Source organism: Macrobrachium nipponense, chromosome 2, assembly GCF_015104395.2.
Source record: "Macrobrachium nipponense isolate FS-2020 chromosome 2, ASM1510439v2, whole genome shotgun sequence".
NCBI classification, from domain to species: domain Eukaryota; kingdom Metazoa; phylum Arthropoda; class Malacostraca; order Decapoda; family Palaemonidae; genus Macrobrachium; species Macrobrachium nipponense.
This window is the reverse complement of record NC_087201.1, coordinates 35,549,336-35,573,844: the sequence shown is the minus strand read 5'-3', so window position 1 is coordinate 35,573,844 and position 24,509 is coordinate 35,549,336. Positions and strand designations below refer to the sequence as shown.

The window sequence follows — 24,509 nt, the reverse complement described above, 5'->3', positions numbered from 1 at the left end:
TCTTGTGAGTCTCATATCCAGGAAGGGGATTGTCTCTTCTTCCTCCTCTTCTAAAGTCAATTTAATCTGTCTGTTGATCTGGTTCAGTTCAGCCAAACAACCAACCAATTTCTCTTTCCCCCACAGTGTACTACTAAGATGCCGTCTACTTCTCTAACTCATTTAACTATCCTGAGCCCAGATTTCTTCATTTTTCCAGCCTCTTTCCTCTCCAGCCATGCCAAAATAGGCCACAGGGTGGAACCTATTGCCACCCTATTCTTCTGAATCAAGTATTTATCCCCCCACTTAAAATAAATTCATTATATTTTACATATATATATATATATATATATATATATATATATATATATATATATATATATATATATATATATATAGCGTGTGCATATGGAAATCATGCTTGCACCCTTAATATGAAGCTAAGTGTACGAGCCAGGATGATGTGATGATGTAAGTATTTGTATATGTTTGGTGCGATGTATTTACTGGTATTTAATACCATCCTGTTATCGCTATAACAGGATGCTCTACAAAAGGATTTGCTTATTTGCTTACTGAGTCATTTCATTCCAAGGCCCAGGCTCACTTCATCAAGGTCTTTCAAACGATTTCAACAAAAATGAAGTAATAATAAACAAGGAAACAAGAATGAGAATAAAGTAGACTCGCAAGATACATACACAAACTCACATACAGAGAGAGAGAGAGAGAGAGAGAGAGAGAGAGAGAGAGAGAGAGAGAAGGGGGGGCCCCTCTAAGAATGCCTGAATAGCCATGAAGATAAAGAAAAAGGAAGAATCAGAGGCGTAGGATAAGGGAGGAGGGCCATGAGTGGTAACATTAAAGGGGAAGGCCTGGAAAGGATGGGACAACGGCCCTGTGGCTGGAAGAACATCCTTGGTTATATATGGATTCTCGGTTACATACGAATCTCAGCTACATACGGATTCAAGATGAGCCCAGCTCATATGGAAGAAGCCCACTAAAGGGGTATTGATTTGAAATTCAAGCTTCCAAAGAATATGTTGTTCATCAGGACGATGTTAGAACGGGTTAAGGGAATTACAGATAAAAAAAAGAAAAATCACTTATTTCAGAAGGAAAAGTAAGTTAATAAACTAATAAATAAAAATTTATTAAAATTAGGGTAGTAATGCATGGCATTTCCGCTTGAACTTTTGAAGTTCCAATACATGACATCCTGAGGGAGACTGCTCCACAGTCGAACGGTGTGGGGAATAAAGGACCTCTTGCACTGAGAAGTTCTACAGCGAGGCACTTTTATTGTATGTTGGTGCGGCTGTTCAGCAAATCTGGTCGCTCTGGGCAGGAAAAGGGACCAGAGATCAATTAAGAATGTGGTCTCCGTCAGATTTCGGCTAGAGATGGATCGTTGCTTACATGCACATTCCACCACAGCAATTCGTTACCGACATCTCAGCCATCTTAGGATTTTCATTGTGAATGACAAATGACACGGAAGGTTTATTTTTCTGCAGATATTGTTCAGCTTTGCGATACCTCTGTTTTGCGAAATGGGCCACTAACTCTATTAATTTTGTTGATTAATTAATTATTAATAATTTTGTTTAATTCACAATGATTTCTGTATTCCCTTACCGGGTGGACGAGTTTGTTCGTTCAACGTAATCTACCATGACTTCGGGTGGAAATGGCCTCCAGTTTTGAACAAACAAAAGCTGACGTCTTAAAGAGGCAGAATTTGTTCTTATTGGACACCGAATTAGATATGATCGGAGAAGAATGATTGTAAAGAAAATATAATTAGCAAACAACTTTATCTAATCAGTAAGATACAAACGCTTCTCGTGCACTGGCTGGTCAGTAGGGAAACTTGTGATCATTAGTGTATGGAGCCCCCATACCAGTATATGGTTAATACCTAAATCCTTATTACTTGTTTACGGAAACTCTCTCTCTCTCTCTCTAACGAAATAAAGCTAAGTCACAAGCCTGTCCAACTAGGCAACATGTTTCTTTCTTTTCGGTCTAATTTGCTAAAAGTTAGACTTCTACTCACAGAGGGACACGCCCTTTCATTACTGACTACAGCACCGCAATTTCAGCCATAATGTCTTTTCACAATGAACGGTGCAGGTAACAATGATTACTTTTCTCTTACTTTCATTTGTTTTCAATCACTTCAGAGTTTCTGTGCATCACATATTCTATTGCTTCCTCCGTTAGCTTGTTATAGAGGTAAAGGCACTCATGAGGTTGCATTGTAATCAGCGCAATTTTCTTCACTGCTCCCTGAGGATGTGGTGCAGTTGGAGCTCCACTAGTTCGAGCGGAGCCGCAATGCATGACTACTCTAATACTGATCTCCTTGCATTTTGATACATTTTTTTATCTATTTAGCAATTTGTTATTTTATTTTGTCATTTTAATAAGTGAGCTCTCTTCTCTGCGTTTCCCTTTACCTTCTCTTACTTCTTCCTAATGAGCACTATATTGTCATTCCTTTGATATATGCAAATGTTCGTTCGTTTATCTTTCTTGCATCCTGAAGAATACACACACACACATACATGTGTATATATATATATATATATATATATGTATATATATATATATAAACATGTATTTATATATATACATGTATATATACATATATATATATATATATATATATATATATATATATATCTATATATAGCTGCGAATTTCTTTATGATGCTGAGAGGGGAAAAATGGAATTAAAAGTCTGAAAGGTGCAACGGGAGGAAAACCTCAGAGCAGTTGCACTATGAAACAAGTATTAGGAGAGGGTGGGAAGATGGAAGAAAGCAAATATGAACCGAGGTTCAGTAAAGTGCAACCCCTTTCATTAAAAGGAATGAAAGGGGTTGCACTTAAGGGCAGGAGGGACGCTGCAAAGAACCTTCAGTAATGCCTACCGTGCACCGTGTGAGGTACACTGATGGCACTAAACCCTCTACGGAGGGAGGCGTTGTTGGATCTTCTATTTAGAATCTGGGCTCGTGCATTTCGCAGACCCTCTCCGCACAGAAACACATGACGTCATTTCTGTACTTGAGGACTGTCCTCGCCTTCCCCAATTCCTCAATCCTCTTTTCCTTCTTTCTTTCTCCCCCTCCTTCTCTCTTATTCCACCTCCGATAGTATCGATCATCGCTCGAGCTAATTCATCTCTCTTATCGGTTCCTGATACCTTTGAAAGAGGGAGATTGTCCAGCTATATTTAGAGAAAAATCGAATGTCCTTCTCCACTTCAGCATCATTGTGCTTCATGCACAGCATTGTACGGGTTCTTTTAATGAAGCTGTTATCTGCTCATCCCTCCTTTATACAGGTATTTTCCTAATATTTTCGTTCTCGGACATTTTGTTAGTAATTCTGGGGCTACGCCAACTCAAATACCACTTCCCGAGTATGTGGCTTTTGTCAACATCAGCCTGTTTGCCCAGATATTCTTTTTTTTATATCTTGTTGTTGTAAAATTTATGAAATTATATAAAATCATATATCTGGGAAAATAATTCCAGACTTAAGTAAGGGAAAATAATATGGCAACCAATTGAAATACCACGTTAGCGATAGAATTAAAAGAAATCACAGTAACCAATAACATTTATTACATAAACCTCCTTTTGTCATAGTAACGTAATTCCCATCGCTTTCGTCTTCAAATGACATTTTCATTCATTTTCCGCTGGATCGTTCGCCCTTCCGACTCAGTTTAAAAATACTGATGAACATGCACACAAATATAAAGTTAGAGAGAGAGAGAGAGAGAGAGAGAGAGAGAGAGAGAGAGAGAGAGAGAGAGAATAGTATATAAATTAGGCCCTTTCAACAAGGAAAAATGGCTGCCATTCAACCTACCAAAGGCTCAAATGATTGGAAACAAACCTTACCTATACCACATCTTCTGATAAACCATCTTGATCCTCGTTCTGTTTTTGTCACTCTATTCCCAGCGTCTGACGCTTCTTCCCCAGATCTGATATATATATTACACACGCACATATACTGACGATGATATTTCACTTTCACTGAATGCTCCTCCTTCGGAGACAAGTTCTTGCCGACTGTGTTCACAAACTTTGGGAGTGAATAAGGGAGGTGCGCGTGTTTCTTATCTTCCTCTCGTCCTGCTTCTCCAATTCCGTCGTGTCCTGCTGCAATTACCGCTCCTTATCGCTTGGCAATCTCGTTACCAAGGAATCATTGTTGTAGAGCAGTCCTTCGTTGTCCGTATTGGGCAGACATTTAGGAGAGTAAGGGAAGGTATTTCACTGAAGAGGCAGTTAGAGCAAATGATAAACTCTACGGCAGTGGCCGGTCCAGTTTCATTTATGAAGATTATTTTTCTAATAACTGCGAATAACATTGGCAAGACCATAGATTGCAATGTTAGCTGAGGAAAACTGTGCTTTGACAACGATCAATAAAGATTCTTGATTTCTTACGAAAAGCCTTAATAGATTTCGCTACGCAGAGACTGGTATTTACCTTCAAGTAGATAATAATTGGATTTCATCTATTACTGTTAATGTTCTATTATTATCCAGAAGATGAACCCCATTCATATGGAACAAGCCCACTCAAGGGGACATTCATATGAAATTCAAGCTTCAAAAGAATACTGCCTTCATAAGGAAGTAATAGAAGGTACAGGGAGGACTTTTTTTTATGTCCATTACGGTTTAGTTATTTTCATGAATAAATACACAAGTAAAAACAATATTAGTTAAATACAGTGGGCGTACAGAAATAAAATTATACCCGAATAACATGTTCATGACAACAAACACATCTACATGTGACTCAGCCGTTTCAATCCACCTGTTAAAATACTTTTGTAGCGTAGCTACCTTGTTCTGGTTTAATTTCATAGAATTTCTTCCTAAATCCTTCTTCAGAGTTCAGACTATCATAGTTCAAGTCTTCATCAGATGACATACTAGAGAAAACTTGCAGATCCTTCCTGTTAGTAATGGACTAAGAAAGCTAGCCCACTCATCCCTAGGCTAGTCTTGGGTCTCTTGAAACATATCAGATTTTTCCGCAAACTGACTATGTTGCTGTACTTCTCATTGAATCTTGGTACCTTTGGCTTAACAGTGAATACTGGAATGTTAGTGCTGCTTAACTGTCTCTCCCAAGTCCTACAAGTTTCTGCCTTGATTTCGGTGCTACAATTTCACGTGGACTTACTTCTCTTCATAAGTTCTGTTTTTCAAACCTCTGATCTCTGACTTTGGGATTCATCTCTTCTTCTCTGTTGCTCTGCACAAGCTACATCTTCCTTGCTCTTTCACAAAATTGATTGTTTCTTGGACTTCCCTGGCCAGCTCTACATGCCTAGCTATCTCTGTTGATGTCATGGTGACATACTTAAACCTTAGGCTAACACAGTAACAACACGCTAAAACACTGACTCTTAAAATATCTTAGGAAGGTCACCAATTTTGTTGCACAAAGTTTTGGGTATAAATAATTTGCTAAGAGCAGTGGCCATTGACATTATAACTGGTGTGATGATAACGCTCTCTCTCTCTCTACACACACACACACACACACACACACACACACACACACACACACACACACACACACACACATATATATATATATATATATATATATATATATATATATATATATATATATATATATATATATTATATATATAGATCCTCACGTGAAAATGAAAGAAGGAAGTACCAAGTCTTTCAACTTTTTATTCCAAGGTCATCTTCATGTTAGTACCCTGAAGATGACTTTCGAATAAAAGTTGAAAGTCTTGAATACTTCTTTCTTTCATTTTCACGTGAGGATCTCTTATATATTTCACCCACGTGACCATTGTGGAATTGCAAGATATATATATGTATAATATATACATATATATATAATATATATATATATATATATATATATATATATATATATATATATATATATATATATATATAATATATAATATATATAGTAATAAGACCCAGTAAACACTCTGGTTTAAAGCTAAGGACTATATTTCGGTGGACTCACTTCCACCCTTATCAAGCTGTGAATGGTAGAATCTTCACTGATAAAACAACAAATTATAGGATCAACCTTTCTGACCAGATAGACAATATCTACCTTAAGGCAACGATGAAGCGGATTGAGACAATAACAGAACCACCAGCGGCTTAGCGGTGACCCAGGCATCATCTAAGGGCTTATCTCTCTCTATATATTTCGCTAATGAAACTCCTGTCATTTACTGCTTGATAAAGGTGGAATCGAGTCCAGTGAAATATAGTCTTCAGCTTTAAACCAGTGTTTTAATGGGCGTTTTATACTTGAGATGTATCCTATTTTAACAGAAGAATTTATTTACACACACACACATGTATGTATGTATCTCTCTCTCTCTCTCTCTCTCTCTCTCTCTCTCTCTCTCTCTCTATATATATATATATATATATATATATATATATATATATATATATATATGTATGTATGTATGTATGTATGTATATATATATATATATATATGTATATATATATATATGTATGTATAATATATATATATATATATATATATATATATATATATATATATATATATATATGTATATTGAGGTGCACTGATGGGACTAGCCCCCTACGGAGAGAGACAATTCAGTTAAATGGAAGCCTTCTGGAGTGGATCATGTCCATGAACTTAGGTATACTAGTACCTGTATATGAAGTCTATAATCTATTGCAGTGCTTTGGAACTTTAATTAAATACATTAATTCTGTACACAATTTTGTTGACAATCTGTGTGTTCGAGATATTTCCAGGCTACGTGTGGGAGCCTGTATGCGCGTGCCTGAACCTTCGGGAGCTGATGACCCTCATAAAAGTGGCAGTCCATGGTTAATGAAGATAGACAAGACAAGAAACGATAAGAGCAAAGCTAGGCAGATAGAAAGATGAATACAGAGCTTTCAGTTAACCATCAGTATCTTAATGTTTTGCTTCAGAGGATCCATTCAAAGATACTGGTGGTGAACCGAGAGCACTGTATTCATCTTTCTATCTGCCTAGCCTTGCTCTTACCGTTACTTGTCTTGTCTAGCTTCATTAACTATGGACTGCCATTTATATGAGGGTCATCAGCTCCCGAAGGCTCGGGTACACACATACAGGTTCCCACGTAGCCTGGAAATATCTCGAACACACAGATTGTCTAAACGAATTTCCTCTAAGATCTTACTAAAACAAATATACACTCAAGAATAACCATGTTTACAAAATTAACGTATTTAATTTAAGTTCCAAAGCACTGCAATAAATTATAGACTTCATATACAGGTACGAGTATGCCTTAATTTATGGACTTGATCCACTGCAAAAGGCTTCCATCTAACTAAATTGTCCTGTAACCGAGCAAATTCTTTCCACAAGAAATAATGAGAACTGGATTCATATGGTCCTGCTTTAAAACAATACAACAAATATAAGCATTTAAAGTCAGATTCAACGAGCCTAGCTAGCATCCAGAATTTATACACAAAAAGACCATAGAAAATAAAGTAATGAAACAAATGCTAATTTGTTCTCAGTTTACTTGTAATTTAGAGAGTTAATGGCCTACGTGGAAGGTGGTGAAGAAGGTGGAGGGGAGGGAAATTCTTTGGCCGGAGAGTCCCAGTCCATAAAAATTGTCGTCTATAGCTTATGAGAATGAAAGGTTCTGTCAAGGAGTTTTGCTCATGGTGTGCGGACAGCTTGACAGCCTCAGCTGGATCCTAGGGCTGTCACACTATCCCTCTTCCAAACCACTGGTCAGTACACTGAGGCTTTACAGCAGCTGCCTCGTTTTTGGGAAAAATCTGGGGACAGAATTTGGTGGAATCAACTTCAATGGCAATAGATACCTTGACATAGAAAGCAGGATACTACATCCTTTGCGGGCACAAATTGATTTATCGGCACAACATCCAATACAGGATAATTCTTCAAGCCGATACATCCTTCAAATGGAAACTGAAATTATTTTCTCAAGGAATTTGTCGTAATCATATTGGCATTTCCATGCGCACTCACTACTAAAGACTGCAGTCAAATCAATCGTAATGGGTCATGTTTGTGTTGCTATTTGCAGTCACTGAAGACTGCAGTAGAATAGATCATCTTGCCATTCGGATAACTCATCATCCATTTGGGGCTTATGTTTTCATCACAGTTATAGACATTTTATAGTCTGACGTTCACGCAAAAGCTTCTAACTAAGTGAAAATGATTATTACACTAAGTGCTCTTTCTTATAGATACTGGAAGCTCTCCCTGTGTCTGTCTGTCTGTCTGTCTCTCCCTCTCTCTGTCTCTCTCTCCAGGCAAAACAAAGTGTTTATCGACATTATTGATTATTGCAGTCGAACTTATTCTGTCTAGATCTGGAGCAGAATGCGGGTAACGAAGTTTTCTCTCTGCAGCTGGTTTTCAGCCCTATGGTATCGAGAGGATGTGGGCTTTCTCTTTTTTTGTGAATATCAGACAACTTACTCTGAACTTCTCAATACAACGTACCTTAAAGTAAGACAAAAGACGCCCATAAATCACCTCTGTCAATTATCATAAGCCTCAGTTCCGCCACTTGTTAACTTCAGACATTAAGCACAAAATACAAAATAGTTGCACGAAGTTATTTCTGTTGCTCTCCAGGTCTGTTTATGCATACAATACGTGTGCGTGTTTGAATAAACATATAAATCCATTTTTATTATTTTAATTTACATTAGTACTTACATGAGGTGTACCACTACAGCAATTGGGGATGAGATTGCTAGCGAATGGCTTTGCAACATTGGTTGCTACCAACAACAGTTAATTACTTGCCATGTATCCAATTCATTGTGTATATCAGCAGTTACGATGAGTTTTCACGGAACGTTACTAAATGTGTCTCACTCTCTTGGGAACTGATCCTGAGTCTTCACTGGTCAACGTGAGTGTCTTCAATATTAAACTGTGAGACCTCATATATATATATATATATATATATATATATATATATATATATATATATATATATATACTATATATATATATACATATATATATATACACACATATATATATATGTAAATATATATATATATATATATATATATATATATATATATATATATATATATATGTGTGTGTGTGTGTGTGTGTGTGTGTGTGTGTGTGTGTGTAACTGAATCACGAAAATTTGGAGCGTAATGAATACATATATAAAAGCAAAACCCACAAAGGAAAGTGGAACGGAGCACTGAGAGGCCTTTTGACTCAATATCCTTTACATAGCAGACTGACAAAAATATGAAGATAAGTTTACAAAGAAAGGTCGTATAATTGACAGATAGGGATTACAAGGGAAAATATGTACCTAAAATCCAACACACCTGTTTACAAAAGGCTAGGTCCAACTGCTTAGAAGCAGGGACAAGACTATTAAGAGATTATACAGGGCAGTAACTGACCACACACAAAATTTCATTTTGGTAAACAATAAAACCTTTTCCACAAGGTAAACTTATTCACAAAAAATATATTAAACATACATATACAAAGAAAGTATCTATAAGGTAACTAATTTGTAATTAAGTCTGTGATTTTATCTTTAAGATCATTCTTAAACAAGTTGCTTATATAAGGGTCCAGATAATAAAAGCCAGTGCTGAGATAAAAACTGCAATCGGAAATAAGTTGTACGTAGGCGGATTCTGAAAGATTTCGTGACAAGATATTTTTTTATCTTGAAGTTACTGAACTACCGTTCCAGTTTATTATGTTGTCAATTTCACTAAAATGAATGAATATTGCATTGGATGTTTGCCCAATTATGACCGAATACTTATGTTGTTCCATTCTTGGCTGATAAAAAACGAGGGCAATCCAAACATGGAATTTTATATATTAGGTTGTTGCTTTCCTTGGGGCCATTTTTAATTAGCATTCGTTTTAGTGTGTGTTATTATACGGAAAAAAACGAGGTTGACCTTAAAAGATTTTAACAATGACTTTATGGTTTCAAAACCGCTAGAATAAGGGAAGCTAAGAATGTTCTTAGAAGTATCTTTCTCCGTGTTACTTACATTATAAATGTTTTTTGTGGGTTTCACTATATCAAATATCTAATAAATGTGAAGGATAACATTTATCTCTCCTTATTTTTCTTTGTACTCCATTTCTTGATCCAAATACTGGGGACTGACAGTGCGCAATGCTCGTAAAATCTTAGAAAGAAAAGATTGATATTTTAATATTAAGATGGTGGCCTGCATAAAAATGGATATAAGTGAAATTGCTGGTGGGTTTCCTATAGATATTGAATTTGCATTGAAATTGTTCTCTGTATATTAAAACATCTAAGAAAGGGAGGCCATTGTCTTTTTCCAATCCTAAATTAAACTTAATTGATGGTAGTACCTGGTTATTCAAATTAGAGAGAAAATCATTTACATCAACACCAAGTGAGTGAAATAATATGACCTACAGGTAGAGGTAATTCATGCATATATATATATATATATATATATATATATATATATATATATATATATGTATATATATATACGTATATATTATATATGTATATACAATATACATCTCTCTCTCTCTCTCGTTTCGTCTCTCTTCCTCTCTTGCATCTCTGCTCTCTCTTCTCCTCTCGGTCCTTCGTCTCTCTCTATCTCTCTCTATATATATATAGTATAAGTATATGTTGAATATATAGACTATACACATACTTATATTATATAGGTCTAATAGCATAAGTATATTATATCACTTATATATACTATATATATATCTATAGTTACTTATAGTGATATCTATATATATATATATATATGATATATATATATATATATATTATATAATACTATATATATATATATATATCACTAATAATATAAATATATTTATTAATTATATATAAATATAATATTATATATATATATTATATAATTATACGTATATACTATATAACCTGATACTACTAGTATGTTACAAGAATTGACCAAATGAGTCAAAGGGGGAGTTGATACTTATATTTACATAAGATACGACAGGGCCCTGATTGCACATTGGTTACAGTTACGGTTATAACTACAGAACCAGTCAGGCATAGGCCTATTCGCGCCTTCTTCTTTCCTGAGGCAGCATTGGTTTTCCTGACTTTTCCCTTTATTTTGGGGATTTTCCAACACTCCCCTGACTGAAATTTCACATAAAAATCGCCAAGGGCTCAAGTCACCACCCTGCTCCCCCCCCCCCTCCCCCAATTCCTGCGTCCCGCTGGACACAGAACCACTAACACTGCGATAGTATTTCACAATTCCATTATTTTTAGTGCCACTTGAGTGCCAACACCGACCGACCAAGCTTTAACAAGATCGCCCCGTAGCTACAAAAAAGGAATTTTAAAATTCAGGCTCAATTATTTCAATTTGTTATTTACAGGACAGCTTCAGCAACCACGGTTGCAGAACAAACATTTGAATAGCTTGAGCACAGGTCATTGTAATTTAACATTTTGAAGGGACGCGTAACAAGGATAAAATTACCGCCATCCTTATTTCACATAAGAACAGCAACTGCACATAATTCTGACCTCCACAAAAATAATTTGTCATTTGTTAATTATGTGATGTTAAATTTTAGATATGGCTCAAGATAGGTACGTCATGAAAAAATCTTTACACTTATATACTAACTTCTACCTGGATGTTAAGACATTAAATTAGACATTGCAAACGGTAATTGACAGTATTGCTCATAACCTGCAGGTACTCATGCACAACATCTTTTTAATGGGTGCCAAATGATTGAGAAGGAATAGCTAGGCATACCGGAAAAATGTCTGGGTACCAGCAAGTTTACTTCCCGCATTAGAACAGTCTTTTTAACAGGGCGCATGTGTGACAGACGGTGTTCCTTCTGCTGGGGCTCCTGTTTTGATATGTTGGGTCACTGCACTGTCTCTCTTAATGTCTTCCACTAGGCGGGTTCAGGCTTATGCTCCCTCAGCTGTAGCTTTTTAAAACAAATCTTGTCCCCCACCTACGTTTTAGACAGTAGCGTATGGAACCTTTTATCATTGGCCCTCAACAGGAATCTTTGAGTCTCTTCAAACACTCGTTTGGTTAGATAACATAAGTAAACTCGGCAGTGTTCAACACTATACAATGCTAAAGTGTGAAGGTCCATGATCACATGCACAGCAATAAAGGATGCTGTCCATATAATGAAAAGAATTGGGTATCATTTACGGAACTTTTAATATGCGGTGTTAAGTGCTAGCTCTGCAACCGGTAACGTCTCTACCAACCGATTCAGTCTGTCCGCCTCTTAATATCTCAGAATCTTCACTGTTATGGGATTCAACAACAAACCCATTGGCCGATGGCTGGTAGGAGGGTACTGTCAAATTATAAATTTTCAACATTTCTGTCATTTCCTTTAGTACCGTATTCACAGACTTTCGTCCATTATCACTAATTAGGTTATGTATATATATATATATATATATATATATATATATATATATATATATATATATATATATATATATATATATATAGGCACAGGGATATGGAAGGATGCGACACATTACGTGGTTTCTTTATTCACTAGCGACGTATCGAATATTACATTAATCCAAAACAATTTTTGAAAAGTAAAGCATACAAAGTAAGAGTAAAATTATAAACAAATGAAACTCTTATAAGTAAAATTACAAATTAAAAATCTCAAAGAATGAGGAAAACACCTTGTTCAAGCGGAGTCCTGCCGGCCCGTGTCAGGACGATGGAAAAGTAAGAACTTACTTTTCCACCGTCCTTACTAAGAAGAGGCAAAGAAAGAACATGGGACCTGGTTTTATGCTATATACAAGGGTTATGAGGTGGTATGGTTGTTTAGTAAACAACCATACCACCTCAGTACCTTTGTATATAGCATAAAGCCACATCACTATGTTCTTTGCCTCTTCTTATTTTTTCATGTCCTGTCACGGACTGGCAGAACTCATGTTCTCATTCTTTGAGATTCTTATTTAGCAATTTTGCTTAGAAAAGTATTAATTGTTTATAATATTACTCCTACATTTATTTTCTTTTCAAACGTGTTTTGGATTAATGTAATATTTTTTTTTTGCTTGTTGCCTAAAGATGGGACTTTGTCTCGAAATGCTGCTAGTGAATAAAGAACCCATGTAGTCATGTAATGTGCCATGTCCTTCCTTATCCCTGTGCCTATGTCACAGAGGATTAGCCTATTTATGATGAATACTGTATACATAAATACATACATACATATTGTATATTATATATAATATATATATCTATATATATAAATATATATATATATAAATATATATATAGATATAATATATGTATATATATATATATACTATATATATATATATAATATATATACACATATATATTTACATATATAAATATATATATATATATATATATATATGTAAAATATATATAATATATATATATATATATATATATATATATATATCTATATATATATATATATATTATATATATATATACACACACACAGGCAGTCATCAGTTATTGGTGGGGATTCCGTTCCCGGCGTGTGCCGATAAGTGAAACCTCCATTAACCCAAACTCATTGTTTTATGGCGCCATAATGGCACTTATGGTGCCGATAACCGGTTATCGGTGCCATAAGCCTCCCTACTGCATGCCACAAGAACCCTTATGGCGCTGAAAACCGAAAATTGTCCCATTATGGTGCCATAAACTACTGATTTTATGGCGCTAGATAAGCACTATAGAACCGGATCACCGATAACCGAGTCTGCCAATAACCGGGGACTGCCTGTATAATATATATATATATATATATATATATATATATATATATATATATATATATATATATATATATATATATTGCACACACGTATGCATATATATAATGTGTGTACAGATTTCTGACTCACATTGGGATCAACCTAGGGCTTTCAATTGAAAGGCAAGGCCGCCACCAATTGGACCTGGGTTCGATCCCAATGCGAGTCAGATATTTACTTCTGTTCCACATGTGATTGTGCGCTGATTACTTCTATGTGTGTGTGTCTGTGTACAAAGCTAACGAGAGAGAGAGAGAGAGAGAGAGAGAGAGAGAGAGAGAGAGAGAGAGATTTAAGCGACTATCTACATCTTAATAGAATTGTCGATAATCCAGACGAGCTGCTACCTTGATAATTCGTCTACACTGCCGTCAGCTCTGGACACATTTAAAAGTATAACAGGTAATAGTTGGGAAAAAGCTAATATATCTGGTATGGCAGGAGTTATTTATAAAACAGGTCTTTCACAGCACAAAATGAAGGTATTCAGTGAGAAGAGAATCATTTTTGCAAGGTGTAAAAGTAGTAGCTTTCAGACCTGTACAGATGGGGGTGCGGGGGAGGGGTCGAACGAACTCTCCATTAAAATTTCTGGAAGTCCATATTTTCTGACTATCCTTTTCATTAAACTGTACTTACAAAGTAATAAATAACAATCTTTTGTTTTTTTTGGCAAGTTTTTTATTATGTAAATATGATAATAGGAATATGATAAAGGACACCATATTTGTAAGTGATTTTAAGTAAAATTCTGTTAACCAAAGTCAGTACTTTGAATAACATCTAATCGGGTAGAAGGGCATAGACTGCATACCCAATTTTTCTTCTCAATACAACTGAAATAACATTTTCAAGTATTTCATCTTATATATACCTATATATACAATGACATTTATAGAAGAAAAGGTCCAGTTTGAAGAAAAACGACCACTCCCCCAAAAGCAAAACACTCTCTATGCGGGCCTGACTTTACTTAGAAGATAATGCGCGAGTTCCTAATAATGGCAGAACTTCCACTGGTCTCAATTGCCTTACTTTCTAACCTCACTATGTGCGTCATCTTTTCTATCTTTATCTGGAAATACTGACGATGAGAACGTGATAGATCATATTTGCTACAAAGGTTTTAATTAAATAAAAAAGTTAACTACGAGGTAAGCATAAAGGTGTGTATTCCTCGTGTTTTTACAGTTCTTTTCGTGCAACCAGCACAATTACAGCTCGCTAAGAATATAAATCGAGAAAAGGCGAATTACATCACGTGAACGTCATCATCAGTACCACAGTGTGAAGGTGCTACCTCTCGAGCAAATAAAAAGTCAATAAGCGATTGATTTGCTACAATTGAGAGCTGTTTAATAGTACGTGTTGCTACTGGTAACAGAATTTTAAGAGCAAATGTTTGTATGTTGGTGAATATCAGCGTATCTCTACTTGGAAGTTCGCTAAAAATACTAGAAAGAGAGATAGAGAGAGAGAGAGAGAGAGAGAGAGAGAGAGAGAGAGAGAGAGAGAGAGAGAGAGAGAGAGAGAATAAAAAATAGCAAATGAGCCGCTTATAGCGACAGGGTGAGGGGATCAGTGTTTGTTTACGTTTTAGACAAGAACTGATCTTGGCAAAAGCGAGAATAATCAAGCCTCTTATACCAAATTTGCGAAGGAATGATAAAATGAAGCAAAGAACCGCAACACTGGAAACAAATTAATTTTGATGAAACAGATAAAAAAAATCGATGTGAGGATAGGAAGAGTGTGATTAGATAAGAGAATCATATTATCTTCGGTGACACTGCAATAACGCCCCCCCTGTGCATAAAGAGAGAGAGAGAGAGAGAGAGAGAGAGAGAGAGAGAGAGAGAGAGAGAGAGAGAGAAAGAGAGAGAGAGATCGATGGGTGAATGAGTCATTCATGAGCAGAGCACCATCATAACTGCAGGCTCTAATTGCTAAAGCTTCTGCGTGCCTTTGCCACAGATAGATCCAAGGATTCAGTCATTTTAGTTATCCAAAAGAAGTACAAAAATTAGGGTGGGCAGAAATCTCTCCGCAATATTCAGTTTTGTGTGTGTCGTTTTAAATACATTTCTTATGAATCATGACGCGTTCACTTTTTTTATTTATTTTTTTATTTTTAAGAAACGTACTTTTTCTCAAAGGCATGACCAGTAGGTTGCGTGAAGAATAGGAGGAGTATCGCTTGGAAATTATTCTCAAGTTAGATGAAAAATATTACTCTCGAATTCATTCCCCGACATTGGAGTAATAAGAAGTGAATAAACGTTTGATAACTCTTCAGTTATCTATCTTTCGTGAAAAAATGCTACCACGTTGGAAAGGACGAGATATAGTGGTGCAATGCAGTCTTAGCACAAATCGCACGCTCTCTCTCTCTCTCTCACTAAAAGCTTCTTCCTTGAATCTTTCACCCCTCAAGATTAGCTGAAATTTCTTAAGAATTAACAGATAATCACTTCGGCTGATTACGTAAATTAATAAGTTAACACGCAAACACCACCAAAAGCGTTAAACCGTCAGTTTTATGGCAGGCTGCGGGAGAGAGGGGGTAAGGGGGGGGGGGGTTGTCAAACACTTGCAACGTAACATGCGCCTGGCATTCGGTATGGAGAGACGGAGGGTTACAATGGCCAGCGAGTCATCCAGGTGGCTTGAGTAATCAGGGGGGAAGGGAATCGATAAGCAGTATCACCGGAAGTCCTACACTCAGGTCGGGGACGACGACGAAGGTCGGTCTGGAGGGAAAGGAGGGAGGGAGTTAAGGAAACAAAATGTCCTCCTCCTCCTACTCCTCCTCCTCCTCAGGGAGCGACCACGAGGATGAAAGTCTGGAGAGAATGGCGGTGGCCGATGATGTGGGATACTACACTAAACAGGAAGGTGATGTGGATACAAGTAGAGAAAGAACAGAGAAATGAGGCGTCCGTCGCCAGGAAGGAAGAGCTACATGAGGGGAAGTAGAGGGTGGGGGTGTGGGGGGGGGGGGGGGGGTGAGTTGTGGAACGGAATAGGGGAGAGCCATGATAACACATACAAACATAGGGGCTGATGAGGGAAGCTTCACCTCAGCAATACGCGCACCTACATATATACAGACATACTACGTACATAAATACATACATACATGAATATACGAGTATAATATATAAATATATATATATATTATATATATATATATATCTATATATATATATATATATATATATATATATATACTCTCATAAATATTTGCGATTAGCGGGACCTCGCTGACTGGTAATGGTCACAGGAAAAAAAAAGTCACATTTCTGGCTAGGAAAAAAGGCACAATAATTTATGGTGGCTGGTAATAAAGTTTCAGGGAAAAATTAGAGGTGCCCCCCTCCCCCCCCCCCACCACTCCACAGAGCAAATGGAAAGTTATGAAGTTTTCTGCCATAGCTTATCTTTAAGTACATTATCTTAAGTTTCTATTAAGCTATTTTCAGACTGAGTGATAGAGTTAGATACAGCCATGGCTAACGACTCGGAGGAAATCAGGTAGATTGACCGAATCTAGGCTATAACCTTCAGAGAGGCCAGGGATGCTGGCACATCCTTCATTTCACGTTCCTGGATACCTAACTACATTAAAAGAGATTAATCCTTTGTTAAAAGAAACTGGAACAAAAATCCACATGAATGTCATCGCAAAAAGAGTGAGAATCTTGGAAGGCCTGAAGTCCTTTCTCATGAGTCAAAAGACATCATAGCTGAGGCACTGGGTAGACCAATAAAGTCTTTACGTAAATTGGCGCTTGCACTAGAAACAAAAAGGGGAAAGAAGAGAAGTTATAGTGCTGTATATCATGAGTTGAAAAAATCTGGTATCAAGCCATTTCATGTTATCAGCAAGCCCAACATCACTCATCTACAGAGAGAAGTCCGTGCATGGTTTTGTGGTTCATTTCTTAAAGATTGGGATGAAGCTGACTTTCTCCATGTTGCCGCATCAGAGGAATTCTTCATTTACACAGTCAGGAAGCAAAATCATAAAAATGGCATCATTTGCGCTGCAAAGTTGGATGATATCAGCGATGATGTGTGCTATCACCAAGTTGTGAAATTTCCTGAATGTTTGGGAATTTTTCTCTGTTTCACAGCCAAATGGTTAATGTGGATCATCAAAGAAAAAGGACAGTCATGGAATGGTGAATACTTCAGAGAAACTGCTTACTGGTGGAGTATTTCCTTTCCTCAAAGTTCCTGAAAATGTGTTATCTGTTGAAGAAGTCACATTTTTGCATGATAAGGCACCATGTTTCAAGGCTCTTCAGGCACAGGAGCTGCATCGAAACAGTGGTATCTATTTCTTCTCGTCAAGTGAATTTCCAGGTAGCTCCCCTGACCTTAATGTGTGTGAAAACATTGGTAGTATCTTAAAGGATCGTGTTAAAGCGCGCACAGTGGACTAAGATGGTATACCAAGCCTCGACGACCTGCGAAGAGAGGTGACTAAAGTGCTCAGGGAAATGGAGTCTGAGTCTCAGCTTTTTTGCAATTGCTGAAATCATACCCTTCAAGAGTGCAGGCTGTGATACAGGCAGATGGAGGCCACACAAAATATTAAATACTCAGAGAGAAACTTAAATGAATACCTGTTCTGAATTACTTTTGTTTTTGTCCATATCAATTTTAGTTTAAGCTGTAGAAGGGGGGGCTCTAATTTCGACATCCTGTAATATATTATATATATATATATAGTATCTATATATAATATATATTATATATATATATAATAATATATAATATATAAATATATATATAAAATATATATAATATATAATATATATATAAATATATATATATCTGTATATATTATACAAGATATATATAATATAATATATATGTATATATATATATATATATATATGTATATATATGTATATATATATATATATATATATATAATATATATATATATATAATAACTATATATATATATATATATATATATATATATATCATAGAGATATATCTATATATATATATAAATAGATATTATGTGTGTATGTATGTGTTACACAGAATTTCCATAAGACTGTTCATAAAAACTAAGCATGATAATAGCATAAAGACGCATGAACTTGCAGAAGGTGACCCAGAGAGAAAGTGTTATAATTACAGTGAGAGTCAGAGCAGACGGTGTGCGCAGAGTGCGAAGGTGCTGCCCATGTCGTGGTGACTGAACTTATACTTTTTTAAAACGCTCTTTCTGGAAATCAATTTTGTTCCAAGTCCAAGTCTCTACAGCGTATTTCAGTCTCGAGTCCAGTCGACTTCCCAAGAAGCTGCTATGAAGCCCAGGTGGAAACATTTATATTTACAAAGGGATAATAAACAAAAACCCTAAGACGCTTTTGCATCAGGAACCCCAAGAATATTAATTTTCAACTGTTCCATCTAAAGACAGAAGCCAGACGCGAAGCCAGACGTCCCCCCAACTATGCTACCTTAGACTGGGTTAGAAGATATCCTAGAAAAGTGGTGCCAGTTGAACTCCACTCCCGCCACATCGTTAAAACATTAGCGATAACAACTGATCTGCAAGAAAAATAAAAAGATCGAGAAGTTCATCGAATCTACACGCTTTAGACATTCATCATTTAATTAAGTGAAGTATACTGAAGAAATAAGATAATTTGCAGAAAGAAAAATCAGTGAATGATGTTGACGAAAGAAAATTAAAAGAAGAAATCAGTCAAGAAGGCGAAGCCAACAAGGCAAACACGAAGAGAAGTCTACTTAGTTGACGCCACTTCAATTTGAAACAGCAAAAAGTAAGAAAAGGATATCCTAGTACACACACATGTGCACATGAAGTTCTTAAAAGCTGAAGTTCTAAAACTGATTTGATATGATACTTCTTTTAGATATCTCATTTGAAATACAAACCTTACACTTGAATCAGATAGACATACAATTAATTTTGTCAAAACTTTTCTTTCTCTTTCTTTACTAATTATTTTTATCCATTCTACTAAACATTCAGTATTGATATTTACGAACTTGTTTTCATTTTATTTTAGTTTATTTCTCATTAATAAAGAATTCTTTAGAATTTTAAGATTTTGTTGAGTGTTTGACTATTTTTTAGAGGGTATATTTACGTTGCTAATTAACCCAGCTGTGTTTAGTGTTTTTAGATAAGGTTAGTTGCCATTGATTAGTTAATGCCAAAAAAGAAGTTTTCTCTATTAAGCAAACCAAAACCTTTTATTCTTACAAGAAGCCAAACACGTCAATTGAAAATGTCTACATCTATCGCCATAACCCCAAGACACATCACTACAGCTACCCATAAAATAGACGCGAATAACCACGATTAAATTTTAGGGAAGGAAAGGAGAACATGATGCCTGCAACTTAGAAAACTGGATTGAACAGCTTGAGACCCATTTAAACAACATGACCGGAGAGGACACTGAGAAATTAAATGAAGCCAAGTTACCTTATTCCGTCTACTGGAGATATAGGATGTTATGTTCATTCTGATGCCTATGGAAGAATTAGGAATTGGGAAGAATTAAAGCTAATTCTGAGGAAAATATATTCCAATGCATGCAAAACTGATCCCGTTATCAGCCTTGCAAAGATAGTTCAAAGTTGGAGAGTGGATAAAAGAAATGACGTCAGAATGGGTACCGAGTTATATAGCACTCCGTGCACATCAACAGTAGAAAATGATCAGTGTTATAATTGCCAGAAAAGGGGGACATTATGCAAGTGATTGCCGTGGACCAGATTACACTCATATCATAAGAGGACAGGACATAGTGTTTGAGTTGTAGGAGTAGGCCTAGACATAGATCCTAGTCACAAGGTAGAGGTAGAGATCATAGTCAGTCTTCAAAGGCTAGGAGGTAGAGAGATCAAAATACTAACCAAGCTGCAAACTTAATGTACCACTAAGATCAAGCAATATCAAATGATCCAACGGTAAATTTTCATACTACCGGTATCATAGACGTTCCTTCATAATATAGAAAGACAGGAAAGTCAAACTGAAACCAAGCTCACAAATGTTAGTAACATTATTGTAAACATAATCTCTGAAAAGGTATATCAGTCATATTTTTCACATCTAGATTTGAACCCAGTAGTAGATTGTAGAATCACAGACGTTCTCGGTAATGGAATCAAGATAATAAGACAAATTGATTTCCCTTTTACACTAAGAGGAGTTTCACTTAAAGAGAAGGTTCTAGTAGTAAGGGGAATACATTTAACGCTTGTTAATTGGTCATCCAACTGTCTATGCACCTGAAGTGTAATTAGCAATTGAAATGGGTTATAAGACATCTAGAATACCTCTATGTCAAATAATTAGAAGAAAACAGGCTCAACAAAACTCTTTGCTGAAAACCTTCTCAAGAAAGAAAATGCAGATGAAAAGTATCAAATATACAGCACGAGTTCTCAACAAATCAGTGGCAACTTAGAATCTAAAAAGAGACTTGCTTGAAATTAGATTGAGATTTCAGACTTAAACCTGGAAAAAGCATTGGATATCATGCGCAGTAAATCCGATTTTTGAGGGGAAGGAAATTCTTACACTTGTAGAAAGATCACAAGTAAAATGGAGTACATCGCTCCTCCAGCCTACATGTAGTTAGATCGGGTAAAATAGCTTTACAAGTTATAAATAACAGAGTAGCACAGATTAGTTTATCATAAGGTACAGAAATAGGTCTAGCAGAAGTATACATTATCCCTATTCAAGTTGTAGAGACGGAAGCTGAAGCATCAATCAATAAAGAAAATGAAAATCCAACTTGAGATATGGACTCATTTGAAAGATATCGAAGAAAGTTTTGCTAGAGAGAAGCTCATAGATCTACTGAGTGAGTACAAAGATGTAGTTGACGCAGATGGAAATACACTTAGCAATACAGATGAGATACCCCATAAAATAGATAATGCAAAAAATACCAAGCCAATTTATATACCAGCCTATAGAGTAGCACATTCACAGAAGGAGATTATTGAAAGAGAAGTTCAGAAAATGGAAAAGGAAGGAATAATAAAACCATTAAAAACTCCGTGGTCTTTTCCACTTTAGCTAGTGCCAAAAAAGGACAAAACTTACTGAGTAGTGATTGATTTCAGAAAGTTGACCAAGATAACAGAAAATTATCCTTATCGAATGCTATCCATGAGAGACCTTATCACATCTATTGGATCCAAGAAATTCTTTATCACAATAGATCTGTTACTGTTACAAGAATTTTATAAATTCCTTTGGACAAATATAATAAACCGCTGACCGCTTTTTCCACCAGTAATGTAGATATCAATATGTACAAATACCCTTTAGTTTAAAATCAAGCCGTGACATTTGGGAGATTAATGGATAAAATTCTGAGTGATTTACTAGGAAAAGATGTACATTGTTATACTGAGATTAGATCATAGCCACAGACACCATTGAAGAACATATAAAACTAGTTAGAGAAGTCCTAAAGAGATTGAAGAGGGCAAATCTAAATTTTAAATTAAAGAAATACACTTTCCCTAGAAGTAAATTAAAAAGTATCATAACACACCTCGATGTAGTAGAGAAGTGAAGTCTTTCTTGTGTTTAGCAGGTTTTTACCGGAAATATATAAAGAATTTTGCAACCATATCTGCTCCATTTACAGAGTTACTAGAGGTCACATATCACTCTTGTGAAGAACCAAGTAACTGGAAGCATTGGATGAACTAAAAGTCAGACTAACATATTCACCAGTACTTAGTTTTCCTGACTATAGTAATTTTTTAGCCTCAGATACAAGTTCTAGTGGTATAGAAACATGCGGAATGCAAAGACATGATAATAAGTACAATGCTATAACTTATTATAGTAGAAAAATAAAATCCACAGAAAAAATCCAAAGCAACAGCTAAAGAGTCTTTAGCCATAATTAGATGCTTTAAAGCACTTCACATATATAATATTGGTTATAAGATAACTGTCTTCACTGTCATTCTTCTGCAATAGAAATTCTCAAGAATCCGAACTTTTCCGGACATAGAGCTCGTTGGTTTATGGCTGTCCAAGATTATGACTTAGAATTAAAACAGTTCCAGGGAAAACAAATAAAGTAGCAGATGCACTATCAACGCATATCCCACAAGGTGATAGATAGTACAAAAAAATGATCTGTCAAGAAGCAAAGTCAAGTTAGCCTCTGACCAATGTATTCACCATGCAATATACAAAGGAGTTTTCCAAGTCAAACTCGATAAGGGAACAAGAAAGTAATGAATATTTAAGAGATCTTCAAATTTGTGAAAAATTAAAGGAAATTTGGTCAAGAACAAATAGACTTCAGTAAAAGAATTGGATGTCCCATTGATGAGTTGAACATAATAGAGGATGTAATAATTTGGATGCGTCAAGACTCTGACCCATTTAGATAATTTCAAAGAGTGGCCTACAAAAAGCCAGTACCCAAGAGCCTAAGAAGTAAAGTTATTGAATTAAACGCAGGTTTATCTCATAAGTGCTCACCTAGAAAGAGATGAGACAGTTAGACTAGTAAAAAAGATCCTTCCATTGGAAAGGACTTTACAAAGATGTTAACAATTTCGTGAAAAGGTGCGATACTTACAACAGTTACAAAGGGAGAACAGATAAGGAAGGACCTTAAGGAAAATATCCCATTCCACAAACTCCATTTGAAAGAGTAGTCATAGAGCTCATCACTACCCTTCACACCACGAGTAAGGGAATAGAAATATTTAAGTGTGTACTGACGTTCTCACTAGAGATACTCGAATAGAGCTGATAACAATAACATGTAAAGGAGCTAAAAAATGTGCAGTTGATAAAATATTTTTTAAGATATTCTGCTCCACAACTAATAATATCTGGTAATGGCACAGAGTTCAATAACTCACTAGTTCAAGAAATTTCTGAAACATTCAAAGCTGAAAAGGTAACAATACAGCCGTACTATACAGCTAGTACTGGCTAACTAGAAAGGAATAACATAAAAGTTCTGGACGCATTAAGGCATACAGTAGGACCAGATCTTGAATGGGATCAATTTACCTTTAGTTCCATTGTCATCAAATGCCAGATATCATAATAGTATACACATAACACCCATAAAAGCTTTAATGGGGTATGGACCAAGACTGCCATATGCAGGGCTGAATCAGCCAATAAACCCTAATTACCCTGAAGACATAATGAAGATAAGGATTAGTAATTAAAAGGTAATCCATGGACAATTATACAAGAATCTGGAAGAAGCCCAGGAGATCATGGTATACAAAATAACAAGGACTAAAGCCAATACACTATAACACTGGAGACGAAGTGTACATATAGAAAGAAGTCAGAACTGGTATCAACTATAAATTATCCACCATATTCCCAGGACCATTCAGAATAATAAAAGGAGACAAAGGTGAAAGTGAACAAAAGTGGACGAATTAGTGCCTTCCACCTATGCTGAATCATTAGAAGAATCAGGATTCTAGGTAAATAAATATAAGGTTAAAAGGACTAAAGAAATTAAGGAAACAAATAACTGAGGAAATAGGAGAAGTGTCAAAAGGAAAAAC

General features: G+C 35.8%; 1 protein-coding gene across 3 annotated transcripts in view; it reads right to left on the bottom strand.

Moving 5' to 3' along the window:
• LOC135220529 (crustacean calcium-binding protein 23-like) overlaps positions 1-24,509 on the bottom strand; it is an 80,905-nt gene that overhangs the window by 49,687 nt on the left and 6,709 nt on the right. Inside the window, exon 1 of one of the 3 annotated variants that reach the window (XM_064257709.1) lies at positions 3,906-3,946. The exons of the other annotated variants lie outside the window; for them this stretch is intronic. Coding sequence (XP_064113779.1) covers positions 3,906-3,931 — 26 coding nt within the window. The 5' untranslated portion in view covers positions 3,932-3,946. Of the gene's footprint in view, positions 1-3,905; positions 3,947-24,509 lie in introns of those variants that run through there. 3 annotated transcript variants of the gene reach the window in all.